Here is a 26,583-nt window from a genome sequence, read left to right on the forward strand (position 1 = left end):
CACTGACCTGTATATGGTAGTGATATGAAAAACTTGGAAGTTAACTTATTTCCTAACATCCTGCACATTCATTTCTTTTCACCCATTAAATTACATCCATCAACATAAGCAAAAAACAGAAACCCTGCTGAGTGAGTGTGACCAAGATTGCCTGAAACTGGTAATTAAACCAAACTTTAATGTGATACTAGCTATGTGATGTGGTAACATCTGAGATGAGACAAGCTAAATCCTTTGACAGCTTTATTTATGTAGGCTCCTTCCTCCTCCATTCATTTTTCACCCCCTACAGGCTGGCTTGAGGATGTAGAAAAGACATGATATGGCTTCCAGCATGCCATAAGAGGGAACGAATAGAGGAAGTAGCCAGGGTAGTTCAGAGGTTAGTGTGCTGGACTTGTGACCAAAATGGTGCAGGTTCAAATCCTACCATTGTATCAGCCTGGGACAACTATTGTTGAGCATATTGTTAAATTTACAAACAACTATTTTACAGTTATAGAATGGAGTTTTGAATGTTCAATAGTAGTATCAACACTCAGATTGTATTAGCAGATATTGTGACTTGTGTAGAATGCCATCTTGTCCATTCTTTTCTTTGCATCAAACAGCCCAGACTTCTTAACAGACATTTCTTTTGTCACTATCTTTGCTTGTGGGCGGATGAACATTGATTGTATTAGACCACCTTGGCTATTGATGAAACAAAGATTGACCATAAATTATCAGTAGCTTAAACTATTTTTTCTTTCTCAAATTCTCTGCCAATCCAATCATACTGATAGACAAGGTGGCCTGGACAGACTGCAGTCTGTTTTGTGAAGACATTTCTGACGAAACAAATATAGGATTTTTCTTTACATTACTGCACTGACATACAGCCAAATGCATATTTTTGTTGCACAGAAATAGCTGAGGTGGTCCAAATGACTGCTATTACTGCAGAATGCCTTTTTATTTCACATTAATATACACCTAGGTACAAAGCTCTGCAGGAAGGCCTTTTCATTTCACATTAATATACACCTAGGTACAAAGCTCTGCAAGAAGGCCTTTTCATTTCACATTAATATACACCTAGGTACAAAGCTCTGCAAGAAGGCCTTTTCATTTCACATTAATATACACCTAGGTACAAAGCTCAGAAAGAAGGCCTTTTCATTTCACACTAATACACACCTGGGTACAAGGCTCAGAAGGCCTTTTCATTTCACACTAATATGCACCTGGGTACAAAGCTCAGCAAGAAAGCCTTTTCATTTCACATTAATATACACCTAGGTACAAAGCTCAGAAGGCCTTTTCATTTCACATTAATATACACCTGGGTACAAAGCTCAGAAGGTCTTTTCATTTCACACTAATATGCACCTGGATACAAAGCTCAGCAAGAAAGCCTTTTCATTTCACACTAATATGCACCTGGGTACAAAGCTCAGCAAGAAAACCTTTTCATTTCACACTAATATGCACCTGGGTACAAAGCTTAGCAAGAAAGCCTTTTCATTTCACACTAAAATACACCTGGGTACAAAGCTTAGCAAGAAGGTCTTTTCATTTCACACTAATATGCACCTGGGTACAAAGCTTAGCAAGAAAGCCTTTTCATTTCACACTAAAATATACCTGGGTACAAAGCTTAGCAAGAAGGTCTTTTCATTTCACACTAATATGCACCTGGGTACAAAGCTCAGCAAGAAGGCCTTTTCATTTCACACTAATATGCACCTGGGTACAAAGCTCAGCAAGAAGGCCTTTTCATTTCACACTAATATGCACCTGGGTACAAAGCTCAGCAAGTAGGCCTTTTCATTTCACACTAATATGCACCTGGGTACAAAGCTCAGCAAGAAACCTTTTCATTTCACACTAATATGCACCTTGGTACAAAGCTCAGCAAGAAGGCCTTTTCATGTCACACTAATATACACCTGGGTACAAAGCTCAGCAAGAAGGCCTTTTCATTTCACACTAATATACACCTGAGTACAAAGCTCAGCAAGAAGGCCTTTTCATTTCACACTAATATGCACCTGGGCACAAAGCTCAGCAAGTAGGCCTTTTCATTTCACACTAATATGCACCTGGGTACAAAGCTCAGCAAGAAGCCTTTTCATTTCACACTAATATGCACCTTGGTACAAAGCTCAGCAAGAAGGCCTTTTCATGTCACACTAATATACACCTGGGTACAAAGCTCAGCAAGAAGGCCTTTTCATTTCACACTAATATACACCTGGGTACAAAGCTCAGCAAGAAGGCCTTTTCATTTCACACTAATATACACCTGAGTACAAAGCTCAGCAAGAAGGCCTTTTCATTTCACACTAATATGCACCTGGGTACAAAGCTCAGCAAGTAGGCCTTTTCATTTCACACTAATATGCACCTGGGTACAAAGCTCAGCAAGAAGCCTTTTCATTTCACACTAATATGCACCTGGGAACAAAGCTCAGCAAGAAGGCCTTTTCATGTCACACTAATATACACCTGGGTACAAAGCTCAGCAAGAAGGCCTTTTCATTTCACACCAATATACACCTGGGTACAAAGCTTAGCAAGAAGGCCTTTTAATTTCACACTAATATGCACCTGGGTATAAAGCTCAGCAAGAAAACCTTTAAGACTTATCTTGACTGCTATGACAAGTTGGAAGTTATCATATATGCTTGCTTATAAGTGGAGTCAAACTACAAACAACATAGACCATGGTCTGCCATAGCATAATGTGCCTGCAGACCAGGGTATATGTTGTTCTACTGATTACTCCTAACAAACTGCACAAACCCAGATCTGATTGCACATTATATGATGGCAGATCTGGTTCTGTGCAGCTTGCAGTTGGACTTGTCTTGTAAGCAATTACACATGGTAGTTGGAACACTCGAAAGCAGTTTTCAGCAAGTTTCAATGCATGAAAGCCAAAAGTAAGTTTTCAAAGTATGTGCTTTTCTGTTATGCAAGCTTGACAAGAATCTCTTTCATACATCAATGGAAAATGAGCATACCCAGTAATATATCCTGATTAATTTTCCAACTAGATTATGGTGGCTCTTTCTGGCTCATCTCACATTAGTGCAGACAGAGCAACCTATATTCATTTCCATGGTAACTGAGACATAAATACACCTGAACTGATACTGATATTAATAAACTGGCTGGTAACCAACTGTATTTAGCATGCCAATTAACCTACTTTATTTACCATGTCAATTAACCTACTGTATTTTGCCAATTAATCTACTCTATTTAGCATGCCAACTGACCTACTGTATTTAGTCAATTAAAAACCAATGGTATTTAGCATGTTGATTAACTTATTGTATTTAGCATGTTGATTAACCTATTGTATTTAGCATGTTGATTAACCTATTGTATTTAGCATGTTGATTAACTTATTGTATTTAGCATGTTGATTAACCTATTGTATTTAGCATGTTTATTAACTTGTTGTATTTAGCATGTCGATTAACCTATTGTATTTAGTCAATTAAAAACCAACTGTATTTAGCATGTTGATTAACTTATTCTATTTAGCATGTTGATTAACCTAATGTATTTAGCATGTTGATTAACTTATTGTATTTAGCATGTTGATTAACTTACTGTATTTAGCATGTTGATTAACCTATTGTATTTAGCATGTTGATTAACCTATTGTATTTAGCATGTTGATTAACTTATTGTATTTAGCATGTTGATTAAATTATTGTATTAAGCATGTTGATTAACTTACTGTAATTAGCATGTTGATTAACCTATTGTATTTAGCATCTTGATTAACCTATTGTATTTAGCATGTTGATTAACTTATTGTATTTAGCATGTTGATTAACTTATTGTATTTAGCATGTTGATTAAATTATTGTATTTAGCATGTTGATTAACTTACTGTATGTAGCATGTTGATTAACCTATTGTATTTAGCATGTTGATTAACCTATTGTATTTAGCATGTTGATTAACTTATTGTATTCAGCATGTTGATTAACTTATTGTATTTAGCATGTTGATTAACCTATTGTATTTAGTCAATTAAAAACCAACTGTATTTAGCATGTTGATTAACTTATTGTATTTAGCATGTTGATTAACCTATTGTATTTAGCATGTTGATTAACTTATTGTATTTAGCATGTTGATTAACTTATTGTATTTAGCAAGTTGATTAAATTATTGTATTTAGCATGTTGATTAACTTACTGTATTTAGCATGTTGATTAACCTATTGTATTTAGCATCTTGATTAACTTATTGTATTTAGCATGTTGATTAACTTATTGTATTTAGCATGTTGATTAAATTATTGTATTTAGCATGTTGATTAAATTATTGTATTTAGCATGTTGATTAACTTACTGTATTTAGTATGTTGATTAACCTATTGTATTTAGCATGTTTATTAACCTATTGTATTTAGCATGTTGATTAACCTAATGTATTTAGCCAAATAACCTACTGTCTATGCTACATAAGAACCCTGACTACTCAGGCAAGCAAACTTATGTCTAGACACTAATGCATGATACACTGACAGTGTTTGTTATGTTCTTGGGTGGGGTGGATGTGAGTCCTTTTTGGTACTTGTACTTTTTATTAGTAAGGTTTTTATTTTTAATCAGCACATGGCACAGTGATCTGTGAATTAAGCTTGGGACATTTTAAAATAAAAAGGATTGGGGCAAATTTGAGCTTATTAAATTTTAGTGAACAGTGTATATACACAGCACGGGGTGGAAACAAGCTTAGCCATCAGATGCTGGATCACCTGATGTGCATGTGTTGATCTTGCTCATTAATGAACTGATCTGAGACCTTGACTACACAAGCCCTTATTCCAAGTGTGATCAAAAATGGATCAAAAATATGGCTTTCAGAGTGATAACATGCTCAGCCAATCAGATGCAAGATGACTGAATCTCATACAATATCGAATTCGTTTTAGCTCTTGATGAAATAATGCCATATTCCAAATGCGATCAAAAGATGAATCTTACACAAGATCACCACCTTGGCATGCATGGATCTCCCCCAGTACTGAACCTTGTTATCTGAGATCTTAAAGCTCTTTCCATGTTCAATCTAAATCAGATCAGAAATATGGTGAGGCAAGCTATAAAAACAATGGATCCAATCAAAACTAAATCTCCTAGAGAAGATATGCCAAAAATTGGAATTCTGTACTATTTTTTTCTGGGGTAGGGGTCACTTTTTGTATTAGGAGTGGGATCATTTTGAGTTGCATCAAAGACCTCTTAAAAATCCCAGTACAGTCTGAATCTCCATTGGTATTGTTGGACAAAAAATATCAACTACAAAAGCTACATTATCTCTCTTTTTGGCTGCTATCAGAGAGTATGGGTACCCAAGTTATCAGGCCATCACTCCTATCTAACTTTCCCCCCATAGAGAACACAAATTGGCCTATTAGATAAAATCAGTCTGACATGACATGATCCTGCTATCCAACCGGGAAGGTAGGTATTTAGGACAGGGATGTATATCAGGAAGAGTTCTGGCTAGTTTCAGACAAGAATCTGACCATTCATCATATTAGTCTGCTGGTTGGCACACTCCTCCTGACTTGGAGTTTATATTTTTGAGGGCTCCCTGAACCCATGTTAAATTATTTGAGGACTAACTTGTATTTAAGGGGATACATTGAGCTGATCTGAACCATGAAGCTAGGTCCAATGGAAGAAAATTAAATAATTTTGTTGTTGTCTTGGAGCAGAAAATTAATGAATTCATTCACTGATGCAGTGATAATCCTCTTAAACATCTTGACTGACTGGCCAGCAAGGTTGGCAGGCTCTTGTTTCCTTATCCCTCATCCAGCTAAATAAACCATGCAAAATATTTCCTTCATATGGAAGTTTATTTCATATATTTTTGATGCAGGCTGATCATCTTGTTTTATGCCAGAAATAGTTCCTGTAGTAACAAATAAGCATGGAATTAAAAAATCTTTTCCCCACTGAAATCAATGTCAACTATAAACTTTGTACCAATAAAGTGCAACATAAAATGCACATTACTACATTAATGAAGAAAGAACTACAGTCCAGGACCTCTCAAGGTCTGTAATGATGCTCCATCTCAACCAAACTATTTCTGCATATGGAACATATATAAGGTTTACAAACATAATTAAAAAATTCCACCATATGTTGCAGGCACTGTCATTTACCAACTCTGAATCCTGAAGCAATTGTATTTTAAACAGCTGATACAGATAACAAAAATAATTCTAAACTTATATTATTTCTATTCGGTCTAAACCTCCAATTTACAAGTAGCATGTTATTCCAGATGCATTTCATCACCACCAGCTCCACCTTCTGCCTTATTGTTATAATAGCCGTCATCCACCATTGCAAGTACTTGCATGACTGGGGTGGGTCCATTGTTTGGGCCTGGCCATAAGGAGCTGGACAGTTCCTGCTGAATCTTAAGTCTTAATTGACATGGTCCTCAAGAAAAGGGGTGTGTGTGTGTGTGCCTGATTAGACTTCTACAAAAGCAATGACTTAAAGGATGGGTTGGGCTAATGCTTTAGAGCACATGACTTTAAAGGTTATATCATGGCGAGGAATGTAAAGTGCCATGCCTGAGGACACAACACCAACATAAGTCCTATATCAATGGCACTATCTTATGATAATCAAGTACTATCAACATATTAATCTACTAAATCTAAGTCCAAACTGACCTGGTCCTTGAGAGCGTGAATGGTGAGTAGGTGATAGGACTTCTACAAGAGCAATGTCTTACAGGTTGGGCTGAGCTTGTGTTTCAGAGCACATCAACACTTTGTTAAATAGTTTTGAGGCATGTAAAGAGCCTTGCAAGAGAACACAATATCATTGTAATGTCCATTGCACTATCTTATGACAAGATTGAATGTATGATTATTGTGAACATATTAAGCTGGTAGTGTTTCAATGTACTGGACAGTGATAGGGTCAAACATCATCTGTAATCAGTTAGGGGCCTCTTTTTTTCAGACAATGTCATTGCTGCATACTTGGTAATGGCCATCCCATACAGCAAAAAAAGATGGTTTGCTGGCTTCTTATTTGCCATATTGGTGCTTGTGTTGTACTATTGGATCCAACTGCAAGCTGCACAGATCTGATTCTATACTGATTTTAAGGAATAATCAGCAAAATAAACAACATGAACCCTGATCTGCCAGCACATGATGCAACAGCTGGCCCTGACATGTATGGAAGTTATCTACTATTTTCATGTGATGTCACAAAACATATCTGCCATTTTGATTCCCCAGCCACGTAAACTGGCACCTAACAACATTGTTCTTCCCACATAGATGTCATATTTTCTTAATACATATAGAGTTTGCAATTTTGTAGAAAATAACATGTGCTGTTTGTAACTGAGAACATGATAATCATAAAATACTTTTGAACCTACAAACACTTCCTGATTCAGAAAAAGATCAAATTTAGCACCCATACATACATTTTACTTAGTAGCTTTCAGTGTAATGTACTCTGAAAATTGTCATGCATTTAGTGCAAAATTAATTAATATCCCCTTTTCTTTAAAATATCAGATCTCTTCAAAATTGTCTTACTTCTCTTCAAAATGTTCATGTCCAAAGGTCAAATTCAAAATGGCTGACCCAAGACTGCAGTTTGTGCCAAACATTACCCAATCAGAGCACAGAACAATCTCAGCTGACTGGAATTAATACTGTGACATTCATGTACTGCTGAAAGTCCATTGAAAGTTGTTATACCCTATTTTTTATAGTTATTTTTCCTGGAATGATTTTATCCTAATAAGTTGCTTATGGAAAATCATAATAAAACAACTGGATTTTTGGCCTTTCCTTTTTATATCGGCTGCCTCAATGACTCTTTTCCAACCAATCTTCAATTATTCTGATGAACTGCTACACCACTAAAGGAAGGTTGACCAAAAGATGTCAGTTGCCTATTTGGAAGGGAATTCAATTGGAATGAACCGAAACAAAGCTTTCCACTGTAAGTGGTAGCTGATGCTGCATATAATGTGGGGTGGGGGACTAAGGGGGCAGTCACTTACAACCCTTATCAAACAATCTTACTTCAAAAGTTCTATTTACCTCCCTCCAGGCATAAACAGTTAACACATTCATATAATATTCTTGACAACTGATAAGCTGTTTTGCCACATATGAAACCTTTTATCGTTTCTGCAGAAATTCTAGTACTTTTATTTTTCTCTTTTTCTTGGGTGTAAATTGTCTTTGTTCATCAATTCTCATTTCAAAACAGCATGTTTTTCGTAGTTACTCTTTGAAATGAACATAATTTTTAATGTGGCAGTGAATTTCTCCCCCCCCACTACCGTTGGTTACCTCATTAACCCCCAACAACAATTTTGAATCATGTGGTAGTACCATTTATCCAGGACCTGTGACATCATCACCGTTCATAATAGAACCAAGTGAGTCATGTCAGACAATAAAAAAACCCAACAAGAATGTAGCAATGATGCCAAGTAATGAAGTCATTCTATTCCATTAAAAGATGCTGGTGAATAAAAATGCAAATTTAAGAGCAGATTTTCATCACTGAACCAAAACTTCTCATTATATCAAAAGCAGACTTGACTATAACTTCACATGGACAGATGAACCTTTGGGAAAACTTTGGGGACTGGGGTAAAAAGGTGATAAGTACACAAAGATCAGAAGAAAACCCCAAAATAAGTATCAGTACCTAGGTCAGAAAGTAATGTACTTGTTGATAAGTTTATATTCATCTAAACAATACTTGAAAAAATTAATGGGAAAAAAATCACAAGGTTTGCAATACTGATGAACCAAGACAGCATACATTTATTTTCAGATAAAGAAATTTAAGAAGATGCAACAACCTACATTGTCTAAAGATGCATCATAGTCATTGTATATAAAATGACAGCTATCTTACCATGTATAACTGGTTATAGGTCAAGTCAAACTGCAAATAACACAGATCCAGCTCTGCCATAGCATAATGCATCTGCATATAAGTGTCTATGTTGTTTGTCTACTGATTACTCCAAACAAACTAAACAGACCTAGATTTGCTGATGTATTATGCAACAGCAGATCCAAATAAATGTAGTATGCAGTTGGGATAAGCAAGTCTAGGCAAGGAAAACGATTCTAATGAGAGACATAATAATCCAGACCTTTCTAAGTTATATTTACTTGCAAAGAGGTGGATATATGTTGGCATGCGAAGGCAGGTACTGTTATCTATCACATTCCAGACCTATAATGTAGCCCCTGGCACCACATGGGTCCTAAAATTATTATTCCACACAAAAATGTTGTGGTAATCAAGGAATTTTAATTTACTGATTAATGTAAATGAAGCATGGTAATTTTCTGCCAATGGCTTCCCAAAACATTGACTTCACATGCTCACACGTGAGGTAAGTACAAACCTTTACAGCTTTGGAACTAAATATATTTTGTGAACATTGCAAAAAAAAATGTTATTCATAAAAATGTTAACGCATCAAAGATCTAAGTGACAAAGAAATGTTTTGATTGCACTAGATTATCATCATTTCAAATGTGAATGGGACATCTGCAAGTTGAACTGATAGCATAGTTTAGATGAATCAAACACGCCATCAAACAACATGGACTGTGCTTACAGCAGGAGCAAATACACTGACAACTTTAGACTAATTACCTTGAATTAAATTAATGTTTTTAGGTGAACTATTTGCAAAAATATGCAATGTTTCTTGACTAATCATTTAAATATTTTTTTCTTTTGCACATCTAAGTGTCCAAGCATTTCAAAATCACTAAAACATACAGGCTGATGTGCATTTGTATTAATTTTATTGCATTCATCATTACAGAGTATACATTTCACAGAAAGGTTCATATAGGAAAGCTTGAAAACAGTAACTTATCATTAAATGCTTATAAGAGACAGCTGAATAAGAATTAAAATTTATCAAATTTGTACAATTTAAACATCACAGACTCCTTCTAACACATTAACCCCTGGAGGATTTTGTCATTTTCACCTGAAAATCGAGTAGGAAACACATTTTGAAAGCTATTTCTGAACAGATCCAAAAACACCAAATCCCCGGTGATCTTTCAATAACATACTGCCTATTGTGTTAGAAACATCGTTCTTCATTGGCTATTTGACTCGCACATGAGCAGATGGGTAAAAGTTGGGGTTCTTTTTTCTCTTATTTTTGGTGATAAACAGAGCGATTTTTTTTGTATCGAGACCACATTTTATTCCAAATGCCCATCTTATCCTACTTTTTGTAAAGGCTCATGTGTCTGTTTGCAGTTCAAACTGGTTTGCCTTAGATCTGAGACCAAAAAGTCTAAAATCCAGACACAAAATCAGATTCTGACCACGTGCAAATTTTGGGTAGAAAAAAGCTGGGTCCAAAAATGAGTTTTTTAGGAAGGTATTTTGCAGTGCAACTAGATATTCCAGATTATTTGGTATCATTCTAGAGCTACATCTCTCTACCTTTCTATAATACCACCCACTTTAGTGTATCATGCATGACCATGACACTACAGAGCTCGACAGTAGGCTACTACATTCTGCCCTGTAAAGTTGTTGCTAGGGGTTAATATGTTAACAAATAAACAAAAAAATGAATATTTTTGAGGAATGTTTATTTTTAGTATGACAATAAGATCACATCTTTGTTCTGAAAGTGAAAAGCCTGCTTGTCTGATTTATTGCAGGAAATAAATTAGCAAAGATTTCCAGAGGCATTGATTGCTTTTCATTTCTCGTTTACTTTATTGTTTTCTTTCACAGTGCTGTTATTGAGATTATTAAATTTATGAAAGAATGTTTCATTTTCATCAATTTATATTATACAGAAGCCAAAAACATAGCTTATCTAAGCTCTCTCCCAGAGTTCATAGCAATGATACACCTGGATACAATATGTATGATACACCTGGATATAAAATATATGATACACCTGGATGTAATATAATATAATGTTCTTATAATTTTTAGCTTCATAGATTATTTAAAATTGAGATTCTTTTAACTGCTCTGATCGCCTAGTGGTTAGAGTGTCTGCCTCGGATGCGGGAGGTCATGGATTTGATCTCCAGCTGAGTCATACCAAAGACTTACAAAAATGGTACTAAGTTAGCTGACGTGCTAGGCGTTCAGCATTAAGAGGTTAGTGGAAGGATTGGTCAGCCTTTTGTCAGGATAATGTGATTGGGTGGGACATCATGCTACATGTCTGCGGCATGATGCCCCAGTGCTTGACATTACTATAAACTGAACCATTGCAGACATCGTAGCGATATGACTGAAACTGTTTTAAAGCTACGTTAAAAATCCAAATCACACACACACAAATTGCGATTTTTGTAAAAATCTTACTTTATATAAAAATTCCGCTTTATTATATTTTGTGCTCATTTGCAAAAAAAAAATCTTTTTTAATGCAACAATAAGAAAATTTTAAAACATTTGCGTAAAATGAGATACTTTGGGTTAGGGTTACTATACATTTTGAATATTTCAGTCCAGATTGTGGCAACATTTGCACAGGTTGTCCTATATTACGTAAAAGAAAGTAACTTCTGCTTCCAGGTTTTAGTAATGTTGTGGCAACATTTCCCACAGGTTGTCCTACATTATGCAATACAAATTAAGTACATGTACTCCCACCTGACCTGTGGTGATTCATATTGCTCTCACACTGACTAGGTAATTAGATAAGCAGTTACTCAGCAAGGTTGACTGACAGGTCCTAAAGGTCTATTCTGCATAAAAGTCAGTACAAGTGACCAAAATTTTGAACTGAACAGGAAATGCATTATTTTGACAAGTGTTTTTTTGCAGCTGGAGTATGATACATTCATTGGTCTATGTCACACTTACATGAAACATAAATATGATGGCAAAATCTGAAGGTCCACACAGATCTTAAAGTAGTTTATCCCTAAATTCTTCAGAAAATCTATTTAATGTAATCTTCCTTTGCTCTGAGTTTTTGCAAAATATCCTCAAAGTGAATTACAATGGGCACCAGAATTAGAAATGCTACTAAATGACTGAGGTCATACAAAGTTTATCAACCTTGCTATGTCTCTTACAACACTTTTTATTATGTTATTCCTAATATGAAAACAGACTCGTATCTGATTTACATGCCTTGAAAATGACTGCTGCAATAAAATACAGCGAAACCTCGCTACATAAATCTCAGTATAACCTGGACCAAGGACTAAAAATTAGTGGTGGTCCGCTAACCCGAGGTGAGGCTAGCATAATTCCCTGTTGGTCCTAGTAATTTTCAGGATCATAAAAATCTGATGGCTAGTTAATACTGATACATGTCTGACACTACCTCATGGGCTGGACTAGTCAGGATTCAGCAGACAAGTAGTCTCATGGGCTTGACTAGTCAGGATTCAGCAGACAAGTAGTCTCATGGGCTGGACTAGTCAAGATTCAGCAGACAAGTAGTCTCATGGGCTGGACTAGTCAGGATTTCTCAATCTACTAGTTATTCTAGCTACAAAGAATTTTTTGCTAAATTCTAGGCAATGTCCCTGATATAACTCTGGGACAGTCATGGATCTCATGCAGGTTAGCTGAGTGAGATAATTATGTATACACTTAACTTTGATCAGCAAACCTGGGAAACAGATTAACAGGACTGTCTCCATTTATTTTTCTAACATCTAGAGCAGTATATAATTCTATGGACACTAGGTCCAAACTCATCTGGTTGGGACATGCTTAACTGTCATTCACATTTGCTGCCATCTGGTTGGGACATGTTTAACTGTCATTCACATTTGCTGCCATCTGGTTGGGACATGTTTAACTGTCATTCACATTTGCTGCCATCTGGTTGGGACATGTTTAACTGTCATTCACATTTTGCTGCCATCTGGTTGGGACATGTTTAACTGTCATTCACATTTGCTGCCATCTGGTTGGGACATGTTTAACTGTCATTCACATTTGCTGCCATCTGGTTGGGACATGTTTAGCTGTCATTCACATTTGCTGCCAACAGCTATTTGTGTAATTTAACCATGATAACCTATGCCCATCCCACGCTTGTATATTAGACTCTATTTTGTATTTTGTTTAAGATAGCATTAAATATTCCAATGATAAGGCCATCACCCTATCCATTTTGAAACAATTAACAAGGCAGCCCATTCCTCCAACTAGTGTGGTTGCTATCAAAATTTGCTGGTTCAAATCAGCAGTAGTCTGGTAGCCCAAGGCTAATAAATTTCTTGTCAGTCTAGTAGATTTTGTAATTTCAAAGGTCGAGTGGCAAGTTAATCTTGATACAAAGAAATGTATCTTAATTTCTAGACCTATCAAGTGTAACTTACTCAAACTTCAACAATGATAAGTTAAAAAGACCTGATTAATTTTAGTAATTAAAAAGACCTGATCAACTTATAGTTAAAAAGACCTGATTAATCTGAATAGTTAAAAAGACCTGATTAACTTAAGAGTTAAAAAGACAAGATTAACTTAAAAAGCCCTGATTAATCTGAATAGTTAAAAAGACCTGATTAATCTGAAGAGTTAAAAAGAATATGATCACCTGAGGAAGACAAATACCAAACTTTTTAAAGTGCCAAGTAAAACTTTAGAGTCATAGGAAAAATAAAGACCACATGAAATATGTAATATACCAAACAGACGTGCTTACAAGTCAAGCCATATGGCAAATAACAAAGACTCTGATCTACCATAGCATAATGCATGTGCAGACCAGGGCATATGTTCTTTGCTCTACTGGTTACTCTAACAAACTGCACAGACCTAGATCTGTCAGTGCATTATGCACCAGAAGAACTAGGTCTGTGCAGTTTGCAGTTGGACTCAACATATAAGCAAGTACATACAATAAATTCTACTGAATTGCCAAGTTCTGAAGGCTAGGTTTCTTGGTATACTTGTAACATCAGACATGACTGGCAACTTGCAATGAAACACACACCCCTCTTAATAAAGCATAGAATCTGGCATAAACTAATGCTGAAAACAACAGATGCAGCATATACTCTTCCACCATGTGCAAAAAAAATTCTTCACATTTAATTAAATAATAAATACAAACCTTGTACTGGAGGACATGTCCAGAAAATGCATCACTTGGTATTGGGTACACAAATAGGTGACCTGCGGTTGCCACAGTATCTGCAATACCCCACATTAATGTGACTGGTTCTGTGGCTAGTTCATCCTTATTTTCTGTCTTGTGTATACCAAATCTCTGAAAACGTAAATCCTGGCAAAGAGCTGGAGTTAAAATTATATTCAACGTCAATAAGGCATAGCAGTATAACTGAAATGATCCCATTCTTTTTGTAATTCTTGTTACCAACTTGTCCATCGAATCACTGGCCTTTACCTCAATCTTGTTTTGTAACATATCCTATCACACGTTCTGCATAATCCTGGTCCAACATTAGCACATGAGTACAAGTGAAGAGATCCTTTAATTCTGGAATGCAATTTAAATCTGCTAAATCCTCAAACTGTGCTCAAATCCCAAATGAAACAGCAACAATGAAGGGCACCTGTTGAGAGTTCAGTGCCCAAGCCTGCTTTGGATATGATCTCTTTAGGCCTGAAACAAACAAAGAGATATTTACAATTTTGATTAATAAATGTTGGAAAAGTATAACATTCCATTCCAACATCATTAGTGAAGACTTACAGTATATAGCATCTGTATATGTGGACCTGTCAAATTTCTTGGTTAGTTTACCTGCCGTATGATTAGCTATTTGAAAATAATTCTAATACTTTCTGCAGGTGAAACATGATAGGCAAAGCACTTTACTTCCATGCCCCCTGCAGCCCTTCCTGTGCTGATGTGTTCTAAAAACCACAATTCATTAATTAATCGACATGTTGATGTTTAAAAATCAGTATGTCCCACAAGCTTGACCTCTCTACAAGTCTTTTGCAACCCCACAAAATAATGGCATTAATTAAACATCAACAGTTTCTGACTACTTCTCATGGTTGCCAGTGATGCTGTACTTAGGTGAACAGAGTGAAAATTATTGATGGAATTTTCTTAAAATAAGGATTAAAGATCAATATTTGCCAAGATGAGATTGTGCTCTGAAATATTACAGCGCTCTTGAATATTATTAGTTCACACTGCACACTCGCAACGTAGAAAAGAAATGATGAATGTATGCTGTAAAAGGCGATTCATTAGGCAGGAACTGCAATGGTACAGTCGTTATCTTGCCTAAGTCATGACCACAAAAGTGAGAGTTTGAATCCTACTCATGGATCAGCCCATGTCTGTCATTGTGATGTATGACTAAGCAAGACACTACTCATGGATCAGCCCAAGTCTGCCACTGTGATATATCACTGGGCAAGACACTACTCATGGATCAGCCCAAGTCTGCCACTGTGATATATCACTGGGCAAGACACTACTCATGGATCAGCCCGTGTCTGTCACTGATGTATGACTGGGAAAGACACTCTACTCATGGATCAGCCCGTGCCTGTCACTGACGTATGAATGGGCAAGAAATTCAACTCATGGATCAGACTGTGCCTGTCACTGATGTATGACTGGGCAAGACACTCAACTCATGGATCAGCCCGTGCCTGTCAATGATGTATGACTGGGCAAGACACTCAACTCATGGATCAGCCCATGCCTGTCACTCATGTATCACTGGGCAAGACACTCAACTCATTGATCAGCCCGTGCCTGTCACTGATGTATGGCTGGGCAAGACACTCAACTCATGGATCAGCCCGTGCCTGTCACTGATGTATCACTGGGCAAGACAATCTACTCATGGATCAGCACATGTCTGCCACTGTGATGTATCACTGGGCAAGGCACACTACTCATGGATCAGCCCGTGCCTGTCACTGATGTATCACTGGGCAAGACAATCTACTCATGGATCAGCTGATGTGTGTCACTGTGATGTATCTCTGGGCAAGGCACTCTACTCATGGATCAGCCCATGTCTGCCACAGTGATGTGTCATTAGGCAAGACACTCTACTCAAACCATTTCAGCATTAAATTACATACTTGTGAGGCTGCAACATCAACCCCTGCCCCCAACCAAACATTTAACACTACAGTAAGCCTGAGAGGTACACAGCAAAACTATCTTGTAAATAATGTTGCTGTATTTACTGACGGATAATGAGTACCCAACTGCAAACAATGCAGTATCAAATATGTTATCTAATAATGTGACATGCTATTTGTTTTATTTATGGTTTTAAGCAAAGGTCACAATGTGCTAGTGTATTATGTTACAGCAGTTCTGTGTCTAAGATGTTTCATGAACATAATATGCAGGCACAAATGGTACCAATTATACTCCATTACGAGTCCAACTGCAAACTGCATTGATCCAGATCTACTGCTGCATTATGCATCAGCAGATTTGGGTCTATGTAGCTAAGCTTGTTTAGAAATAATCAGAAGAACAAACAAAATCACCCTGATTAAGCATATTTTGTGATGGTAGATCAGGGTCAATGTTGTTTGCAGTTGAAACTAACTTGCAAGTATTTAAGATATATCTATTAACTAATAGACATGATAATTTTAGGTTTAAAAAAATAGATTTAGATAGTTCAACCACACAGAGTTAAAGTTTCTCTGCTGAGTAATAAATATCACAGTTCTGACAAAACTGATATTTTTATCTCTGAAATTAAATTTAAGATATAAAAAGTATTCTTATGAAATGCGCATATTTTCTCGTGCATATGCGTATTCACTGATCCGAAGAGCAATTATTACAATGAATATGACTGCCAGCTACAGCAATTCAAAGTATAAAAAAATTAATTGCTTACGGAGGGGGGGTCATATCAAGCTATCAACTCAACCAGAAACTAATTCTTAACTCCATATTGGATTATTCAAATTGTAGATGAATACCTGGTGTACTGATTAATGCACATGAGGGAATTTTTCCAAAAGGAAATAATAAAAGCAATCTCTTCACAATCTGATTCTAAAGCTTCATTTCCTTTAAAATATAAACTTGGCTCCAGCACAATCTTAGTTATATAGCCTCTAGCAAGTTAGACATCCCCCAAAATGCATACAGACAAAGATAAAGGCAAAGACAGTGAAATCATTTTAAAAAAACATTAAAAAGATATAAACATAATTAAAAAGTCCAAGACATCTTCAGTGTGGTGACTACTGATCTATGGGTGAATTTCCAATGAAAACTGTTACATCAGTCTCCTCCGAGTACATGGGTGAATATACTTCCTCAAGCCCCATGTGGAGATTTTGCATGGAAATAGTACATTAATTTCAACCATATCTGCATCATAGACATCAATGTTGGACACATGTTTATGGTTGAGTGGACCTGAAATTGGCACAATGGCTGACATTAACAGTCAAATGGTCAAGAAAGTATTGTAAATGCTTGTACTATGAAAACAAAGGCTTCATTTGTCAAATACGGTAGGGTCTTTAGGAAATCTTGTCTTTGTCCAAATTGTTTAACTTCTGTTCTTTAAATTTTTAAAAAGAAGTTTATGAAAATTTTGTTGTATTTTTACAAATGCAAAATGCCTTCAAACTAGAAAGATTTCTGTCAAATTAAGTTAAATTCAAGCTGTTTGGAAGATTTAAGAAGTCATTTCAAATTTTTTCTATTTTTAGTAATGGCAGCCATACTTGAGAATTGATAATTGTCATCATTTGTCATCCCAAGCAGCTCTGAATCTGTATACTAAAACTTCTTCCAAATGCAAAAGAACAATCATGTTGCCAGTTTTCAACTAAGGCAAGTTTATTTAAAAAATTTAAGACTTTCAAAATGTTGTGCTTATTTTCAAATTTTTCCAAACATTTTCAAGACTGAGAGAAGAAGTTTCACATTTTAGACCATTTTAGACTACTTGCTGGAACACCATTTTAAGGTCAAATGTCATTTGTTTTGAGTCAACATTTTCATAATTTATGTACTTGAAATCACAACAGAAAGGGCCAAACTTCATGTACTCTATTATGTATGCATGACGTCAATCTAAACAACATACTATACTGGAAACTAATTGCTCTCTCTCCACATCACTAATCATTTTATCAGCAAGCCACTTCTCTGGTGTTTATCCAGCTCCAAAAAAAACTTAAATGTCAATATAAATTACAGGGGGAAATGGACATGTCCAACAAAATTAATAAAATGTTAATCTGCAGTAAGTCAGAGCCATCTGCCATTACTCATTACCTTACCTGTCAAAGTACAACTACCACCAGAACTTTTTATTATTGCCATCAGGAATTGAGGACTATCAAAAACGATGTACAACTTTATGTGTCAAACATAAACAAGTATCCCAAAATATGAAATCTGTCAAGCTGTAATATGCATTAGGAATTAGCTTATTAATACACATGAAGGAGGAACAGTGGCTCAGTGGTTACTCGTGACTGCAAAAGGCGTGGGTTTGAATTCTACCATTACCAGCCAGGTTTGGCTATGAATGTGTCTCCTTGGGCAAGGCACATTACTCCAATGGCCTTAGCACTAAATAACCTACTTGTGATGCGGTGCCTTAAAACACCAAAAAAAAAGTATTAGACTGATGGGCAGTTGACAATGCTACAATAAGTTCTGCTTTATCAGAGATACACAAAAGGACATTAAAGCTACGATAATACCATGCTTCGAAAAAAGTCTGAGGCTCTTCAGGAAAATTAAATGGTTGGTCCTTTAGCTGGTCGATTTCTTATATAGGTATTAATGACAGCATCATCTGTGTACTCTGTGTGTGTGTGCGCGATTTGGATTTTTAATGTAGCTTTAACAAATTTTCAGTCATATCGCTATGATGTTTGCAGTGTGACAGTTTACAGTGATGTCTAGCAGTGGGGCATCATGCCACAGACATGTAGCATCATGTCCCACCCAGTCACATTATCCTGACACCAGGCTGACCAGTCCTAACACTAATCTCTTAATGCTGAGCACCAAGCAAGGCAGCTGCAACTACCATTTAAAAAAGTCTTTAGTACGACTGAGCCAGGGTTTGAACCCACGACCTCCCACACCAGAGACAGACACTTTAACCACTAGGTCATTCGAGTGGTCCATTTGTGTAGAAAAATGTCAACTGTAACTAGACGCATCTAAACTTTTTAATCACACAGAATATGGGAGTGTTTTCTGATGCAGTCTATGATTGCTAAATCCTGAACACTAACTATTCTATTCACAGACAGACCAATAAACCCTGAACCCAGTAACGACTGTACTTACTGCTAAATCCTGAACTTGTAAATACTGTAATTACAGACTGATAAACCTTGAAACCAGCAACTACTGTCATGGTCTATTCTCTTTCACAATAATAATTTTCTCAAAAAAAGAACTACTGATATAGTTTGTACTAAAGTAAAAGATGTCAAGATGTATGGATTGTATAGCTTAAATAGTATATTTTAGCAATTTCCTGTATTGTAGCTACATTACAAGCATAGATTCACAAGTTACCTTTTCTTTACCAATTAGCAGTCTTTACAAATCATAACCTTAATTGACCTGCCTTCCTGACTGAAGCACACTATGCACAAAAACCTTATTTCCTTGTTATTGTGATTATCACAAAACTTCATTTATATGGGCCTTCCTATCCTTAGGACTGCCACACCTTAATCCTATACCCTCAGAAATGACATGCAAGGACCATAAAGAACTTTCATTGCAGTAGATTTAAACTATCCCTCATCCCAGGAGGTTACTTTTATCTCCTAAGTAGTCACTGGTCAGTGGCTAGCCATTGTGGTGCCCACTAATGCATTACTAATAGGTTGAGCAAGGGATTATTGCATAATGATCTTTTGTGTGTTACCCTGACTTCCCATTACACTTTCTTTCTAGCTTTAGAAGATTATGCTGAAAATAAAAGCTCAAAATGTCAGTCAAGATATGAAAAAGATCCCAAAATATCCAAATTAAAAACTGATGAAATGAAAGCTTCTGCTAAGTTAGAGTATTTTCAGTGGCGAAGACTAATTTAAAATTAATTGTAAAAAAATTACACAATAATTTTGGGGGCAAATTTGTCTAAAAGATGCAATTTCTAATACTAAAATTCAAATAAAATAGGTATGCAGACAGACTATACAAAGTACTTGTGTACCATGTGGTAGTTGCTAATGAAATGTTTTATACTGTAATAACAAGTTTCAATTAAACTGAGTTGGAACTGCTCTGAAGTTCTAGAATGAAAAATTCTAGTAAAAAAAAATGAGGAACCATTCAACTTTTAATTAATTTGCTAACACAAATAGACTGTTATACATTTTAAAAAATCACATTCTTTTAAATTTTTAATCTCATAAAATAGAAACTGGAAGTAAAGATTAGTCCTCAGTATTATTAATGTTAAAAACGACAAAACTTTTTCATTGAATGCAAACCCAATTCATTTAGTCTATCTATTATACAGTAGTTCTAATAAAAATATTCATTAACTGAATGATTAGCATGGAAGCTAACTTCTGAAATAATTTACTGATGGTCAAGGAAATGTTAAGGAAAGAATCAAACATTTTTAGAAAGCTTAATCTTTTCCGTGATTTTTAAATTATAACATTGTTTGTGTGGTTTCAATAGTCTGACTTCAAAGCATTAGAGTTATGCTAAATATTTACTATACTTGTTATGTAGGTGAATTTTTTATACCCTTCCCATAATGTAGTTTGGGCCAAGTGCCAAGAACATAACATTACTGCCAGTTCTGACCCAATCAAACACATAGCATTTGTTGAAACATATTCTTCTTTCTAATTAACCCTGACATTGTCTCCCTCCTATAAAATACAGTATCCCCTCCTTGAAATATAAATAAATCTAACCTACCTTTCTCCTTTAAAAAATAATGGCCCAGAAAAATTCCAAATATAATCAATCCAATATTAATTCAGAAAACAATGAGACTGTCTGAAATTGTCTGTGCCACTTTAGTAATGTCATTACATGTGCTCTTACTCTGGTCCTTGCATCAGACTTGCTCCAATCAAAGCCACTCTTCTACATCAACAGGGTCCCAGTCAAAAAAGGAAATAGCAGTTGTGTAATGGCAACCCATCAAGATGGGGAGGTTGGGATTGAAAAAGCAAATTGTGCAAATTCCAAACCTCCACAATAAACTGCTAGTCTTGCCTGCACCTTGGGGGAAAGTGATGAGTCTTCATATAACATTGGCTCTGACTGACTGCTCTCACATTTACTGCCAATTTTTTGGTGTGACATTGGAGTAGATAAGAAATTTGCTGCAATACAGACTGAGATAAAAACCTACCCTCCCTGATTATTGCCACAGTGTGCTTACTACTACAAGTTTGCTGTTGCTGTAGTAGAATTCCTACTTCTGGGGGAAAAATTACTTTTAGCTGCATGGTTAATGTGTTTCCAAAAACAGTTTTTTTATATCTCTTAACAGTTGCAAAGGGTCAAATACTGTATGAAATATTTCAATTTTGTACAGTGAATTAATCTAGTGCATTGAAATAAATACCAAATTTAATGATCAAATGTTGCCACAAAACACATAACTAATACAGACATGTATATATACCACTAAATAATATTTACCATTTGGTATGCATGATGAGTGTGTACAAGGTAAAATCACTGTTGAAAACACTACAGATTATATTCTTTATTGCATGCAATATTCGGTTTAACTGCAATAATGAGCAATATCAGTGCTCACACCCCCCCCCACAGAACCAAGGCTAACCTGATGATTGTGAGAAGAAATTTTGAGAGGAAAAAAATGACATATCAAGTTTTAGATCTTTTCAACTTCTCTGATTTTAGGGAACAAAATTCATGGAGTGTCTAATTATTTTGTTAACAATAAAAGACTTTTTAAGGATCAAACCAGCTTCCTAATTTCAAGGACTTCTCAAGGTAACTCTCCGAACTGCAGGACTTCCACGAATTCTGTCATGGTGTCTCTTGGCAAGACACTCTACTTGCATTGCCATGCCACTAAGTAGTCATTAATGTGCTGATGTGCCATTAACAGCATATATATTTATCAATATTAACATCACTGTGTAGTTCACAGGACAATGTCATTCACACAAATGCGTAAGAATTAACTGGATGTGTTTACAAGGCTTCTGTAATTGCCAGAAAATACAACACTGAAACTGTTTTGCAATGTACTATATATATATATATATATATATATATATATATATATATATATATATATATATATATATATATATATATATATATATATATATATCTGCTAGTAGATTAGTGTTCTTTGCCAAATAAAAAACCTATTTAACCCTGTGAGCAAAGCACTGGTACCCGCGCGAGTGTCATGTAACTGCTGCACCATTCTTCTCACTCAAGGTTAACTGTCTGGCACAGAATAATTATTTCTTGCAAAATTAAATCCTTTATAATATTCATCTACCAACCCATCAACGTACCTTGAAGGATTTTCAAAATCATGCAGGATTTCAAGTTTATTCTTCTTAAGATGTTATTCCTGATTAACTTTTCTGTAGGTCCTCCAGTGAATAGCTATTTAATGGCTTGATGTTTCACAATGATATAATGACATAACTGCAAATCAAGAATTATGAGTAAAGATCCAGACCTTGTATTATTGAAGCAGGTTTAAGGCATGATATTTGCATTCAAGTTCAAAGTATGAAAACTGCATCGTGATTGGCTGTGATACTAATCAGGAATTTTGTAAGCATTGGTAATTTCTGAGGACTAATTTTGGTTACTATTATTTTTTCAGTATATTTTCTTCCATGCTCTGTCAGTAGCAACTAAATACCCATAATGACTTAAATGAAAATAACAACCACAGAAAAATTGAATCAAAATTTGACACAGTCATACCTGCTTTCCAGCATAATTCTTTTAAACAAACAATGCATATAGCATACTTTGGGATGAAGGTTTATAAGGTCAAATTTGTACTTGCCCTTTCACTAAGACAATGCGAGAGGCCACCTATCAATTAAAACTCAAACTGTGCTTGTCCAGTTTATATTTGCCAAGTGCTCCAAACAGCCAAAGGCTATATCTAATGTGTCTTCAATTTTTTTTATATATTACTATGATCCTGCAAAAAAATAAAAAAAATAACAGGGTATTGGTAAACATCAGGCAACAGGTAGTACTTGTTCTTGTTTATAGATTTTGCTAACTTGTTAATATGAACCAATCAAGAGGCTTGTTACTGTTCATCTTTGCATTTAGCTGTTTATTGATATGAAAGTAACCTGATGGCTGTTGTTGTTTTGGGATTAACTTGTTTGTTGCTGTTTTGGGTTTAATGCCATTTTAGCACATTGTAGGCTATACATGTCACAGTATAAATGGAGGAAGAACCCAGACCCCCCCCCCCAAAGAAGCAGTGACCCACAGAAAGCTACTGGCAAGCTTTCTCACATACCAACATTGGCCAAGCCCGAGATTTGAAGCCACATGGACAGAGGTGAGATGGCAGTGATCGCTAAAGGAAAGTACTTTAGACCATTTATCCATCCAAGTCCCTTTGATTGGTTTAATTCTAGTAAGCAAAACTGCTATTATATTTTATCCGAGATGAGACGACTTACTTCTTACCATGTCAGTGTTGTAAATATGTTCAGATAAAGCCCTGTTAATAAACAAGTACTAGAGAATATGATGGGAAAAAAAAACAGAACCATGGCACCAAATGGCAATTAGATCAGCTCATCAATTATGACAAAGACAAGATTTGTATATGATGCACAGAAAAAAGGAAGACCGTACATTATTTTCTTTGTTTCACTTCTAGGTCAGTGTTCAGTGTTCAGAAAATTGTGGTGGAGTGAACAAAAGATTACCGTCACACCAAATAGCAAAATAAAAAAGGAAAGGTTTAGAAAATCATTTTGCTAAAATTAAATTCTGTTAGTTGATTATAACATATACAATGAAAGTTCATAAAGAATTTTTTAAAATTGTTTTATAATCCCTTAGTAAATACTGAAAACGTCCAAGGACTTAATCTTGACCTTGATATGACCTTTGAACTTGAATATAGCCAATATCGCCAAAAAAAACTCTTGAATACCACATATACCTGCTTATAAACCAAGACTAACTGCAAACTGCACAGACCCAATTCTGTAGTTGCATAATGTGCTGGGAGATCTGCATCTGTGCAGTTTGTTAGGAGTAATCAGTACAACAAACAACCTAGACCCTGATCTGAAGGTGCATTATGCTATGGCAGATCTGGATTGTTGCTGTTTGCAGTCTGAATTGACTTATAAGTGAGTATATATGGTATCCACCATGTGCAGACTAACGTTACTATGCAGAAGCCATTTTTATTCTCACTCACAAAGGCCTTGGCTTTTAACCTTTTGATTCCCAGATTAAAAGGATTTTCCTTACCTCAAATGCATGCTAAGTCATCCACAAAGTCTGATCTAGGTATATCATGCAGAACTAATGTCATTGTACAAAAACTACTGTTACCCTTTCAAGTCACAGTGACCTTGCCTTTCAACCCCAAAATCAATATGGTTGTTTCCTACTTTAAGTGCAAGCTATTCACAAAGTTTGGTACCATTAGAGATGATGGATAACTCAATGTATTTTTTTCAGTCAGTAGAACTTTCCTTTGACCTCTTAACCCTGAGGTTTTTCTTAACCTCAAGTGCAAGTCATTCACAAATTTTGATAACTGTAGATGTTAGAGAACTTGTAGATGTTTTAGAACTCGAGATGTTGTAGTACAGTTTTTCTTCTTTCAGATACTGTCTTGTTCATGGAACCAATGACACTGAACAATATCTTAAGAAAGTGCTTCCATATACTGTCACTGTATGTTTCATATATAAAACCTATGAAAGTGCTTCTGTACACTGTCTCTATGTTTTATATAGAAAACCCATGAAAGTGCTTCCATGCATAAACATGTGAGGAAAACCTCCTGAGATACTCAATCCCTTCAAGAATTACACAGCATTTCTTTTCATCCAATGCAGTATTATCTAGATGGGCTATAATATAATAAATGCTACAGTAAATGATACACACCTAAAGGTAACATTTCTTTGTGTCTTGGTTTAAGGAGTACACAGTTGTGGGTTAACTATAGGAAATGAGCTTCCTCTGTAAACCACAAATGAAGACCTGACCACAAGTTTTGAAGACCTCTACCCCACCATCCTACTTCAATTGGCAATGACTATGCAAACTAGTGATGCATAAACCATGTGTACTTTAACAGCTGCCAACATATGTACTGTCATGTTTTTAGCATCATACTAGTCTGGATCCACAAAATACACTACATGTACAAAGTAAGTTTAAAACCATACCACTGTTAAAGTAAATCTGTTCATGCCAAAAAATGTTTAATACACATCTTAAACTGTGATGTACTATGTGTAAATGGCACCTGAGGTGATGATGATGGCCCAAAGGGGTTTTGTGTCCCCAAGACCTCTGGCACCTGGGTAACTGCACCATCTGCACCCCCCCCCCCCCATCAGTATGCTACTAATCTTAAACAACTGTAGAAGTCTATTATTTGTTAATAACAAGAATACAATGAACAGCACACTGAATGCCCATCCAGTGTTTAATAGTCCTCTGTACTGTATGCCCATCCAGTGTTTAATAGTCCTCTGTACTGTATGTGCATCCAGTGTTTAATAGTCTTCTGTACTGTATGCCCATCCAGTGTTTAATAGTCCTCTGTACTGTATGCCCATCCAGTGTTTAATAGTCCTCTGTACTGTATGTGCATCCAGTGTTTAACAGTCTTCTGTACTGTATGCCCATCCAGTGTTTAATAGTCCTCTGTACTGTATGCCCATCCAGTGTTTAATAGTCTTCTGTACTGTATGCCCATCCAGTGTTTAATAGTCCTCTATACTGTATGCCCATCCAGTGTTTAATAGTCCTCTATACTGTATGCCCATCCAGTGTTTAATAGTCCTCTGTACTGTATGCCCATCCAGTGTTTAATAGTCCTCTGTACTGTATGTGCATCCAGTGTTTAATAGTCTTCTGTACTGTATATGCCCATCCAGTGTTTAATAGTCTTTTATACTGTATGTGCATATTCAGTCTTGAACTACACTTACTGTGTAGAAATAGTTTTGGATTTATCCAGATTAGGATCTTTTAGATTTTGACAAGGAATATAGAGGTTTCTTTAATACCCAAAATGCAAGCATCAATACAGCCTGGTCAAGGAACATGCATGTACTCCTGAACAAAAGCTGTTATGCAAAACCCATTATCCTTCATTCAGTCAGCAGAAACCCTTTGTCTTTTATCAGTCACAGTGACCTTTTGAACCCCAAATCTAAAGGCTTCTTCTTTCTTTTCCAAGTGCAAGCCATTAAAAGAGCTTGCTAACTGTAGATGGTGGAGAAATAAAGTAATTATGAAGAAACAATTTTCTTCTTCCAAAGTGACCGTGACCTTTGAATTTTTTACCTCAATGTTGATAGACATCTGGATGAACTTAACTGAAAAGCCTGGCAAAAGACAGGTGCCACA

The 26,583-nt window shown here is 35.8% G+C and overlaps 1 protein-coding gene across 7 annotated transcripts in view; it reads right to left on the reverse strand.

Annotated features, from left to right (window-relative positions):
- LOC149787985 (dystroglycan 1-like) overlaps nt 1-26,583 on the reverse strand; it is a 215,035-nt gene that overhangs the window by 42,819 nt on the left and 145,633 nt on the right. For 5 of the 7 annotated variants that reach the window (XM_089974258.1, XM_089974260.1, XM_089974262.1 and 2 more), the window contains exon 3: nt 14,125-14,637. In XM_089974258.1, coding sequence (XP_089830384.1) covers nt 14,125-14,439 — 315 coding nt within the window. In that variant the 5' untranslated portion in view covers nt 14,440-14,637. Of the gene's footprint in view, nt 1-14,124; nt 14,638-20,907; nt 21,294-26,583 lie in introns of those variants that run through there. The other 2 variants (XM_089974263.1, XM_089974259.1) reach the window with 2 other exon arrangements.

The sequence above is a fragment of the Sinohyriopsis cumingii genome, chromosome 11 (assembly GCF_028554795.1).
Source record: "Sinohyriopsis cumingii isolate HCF-2022 chromosome 11, ASM2855479v2, whole genome shotgun sequence".
Lineage (NCBI taxonomy): Eukaryota > Metazoa > Mollusca > Bivalvia > Unionida > Unionidae > Sinohyriopsis > Sinohyriopsis cumingii.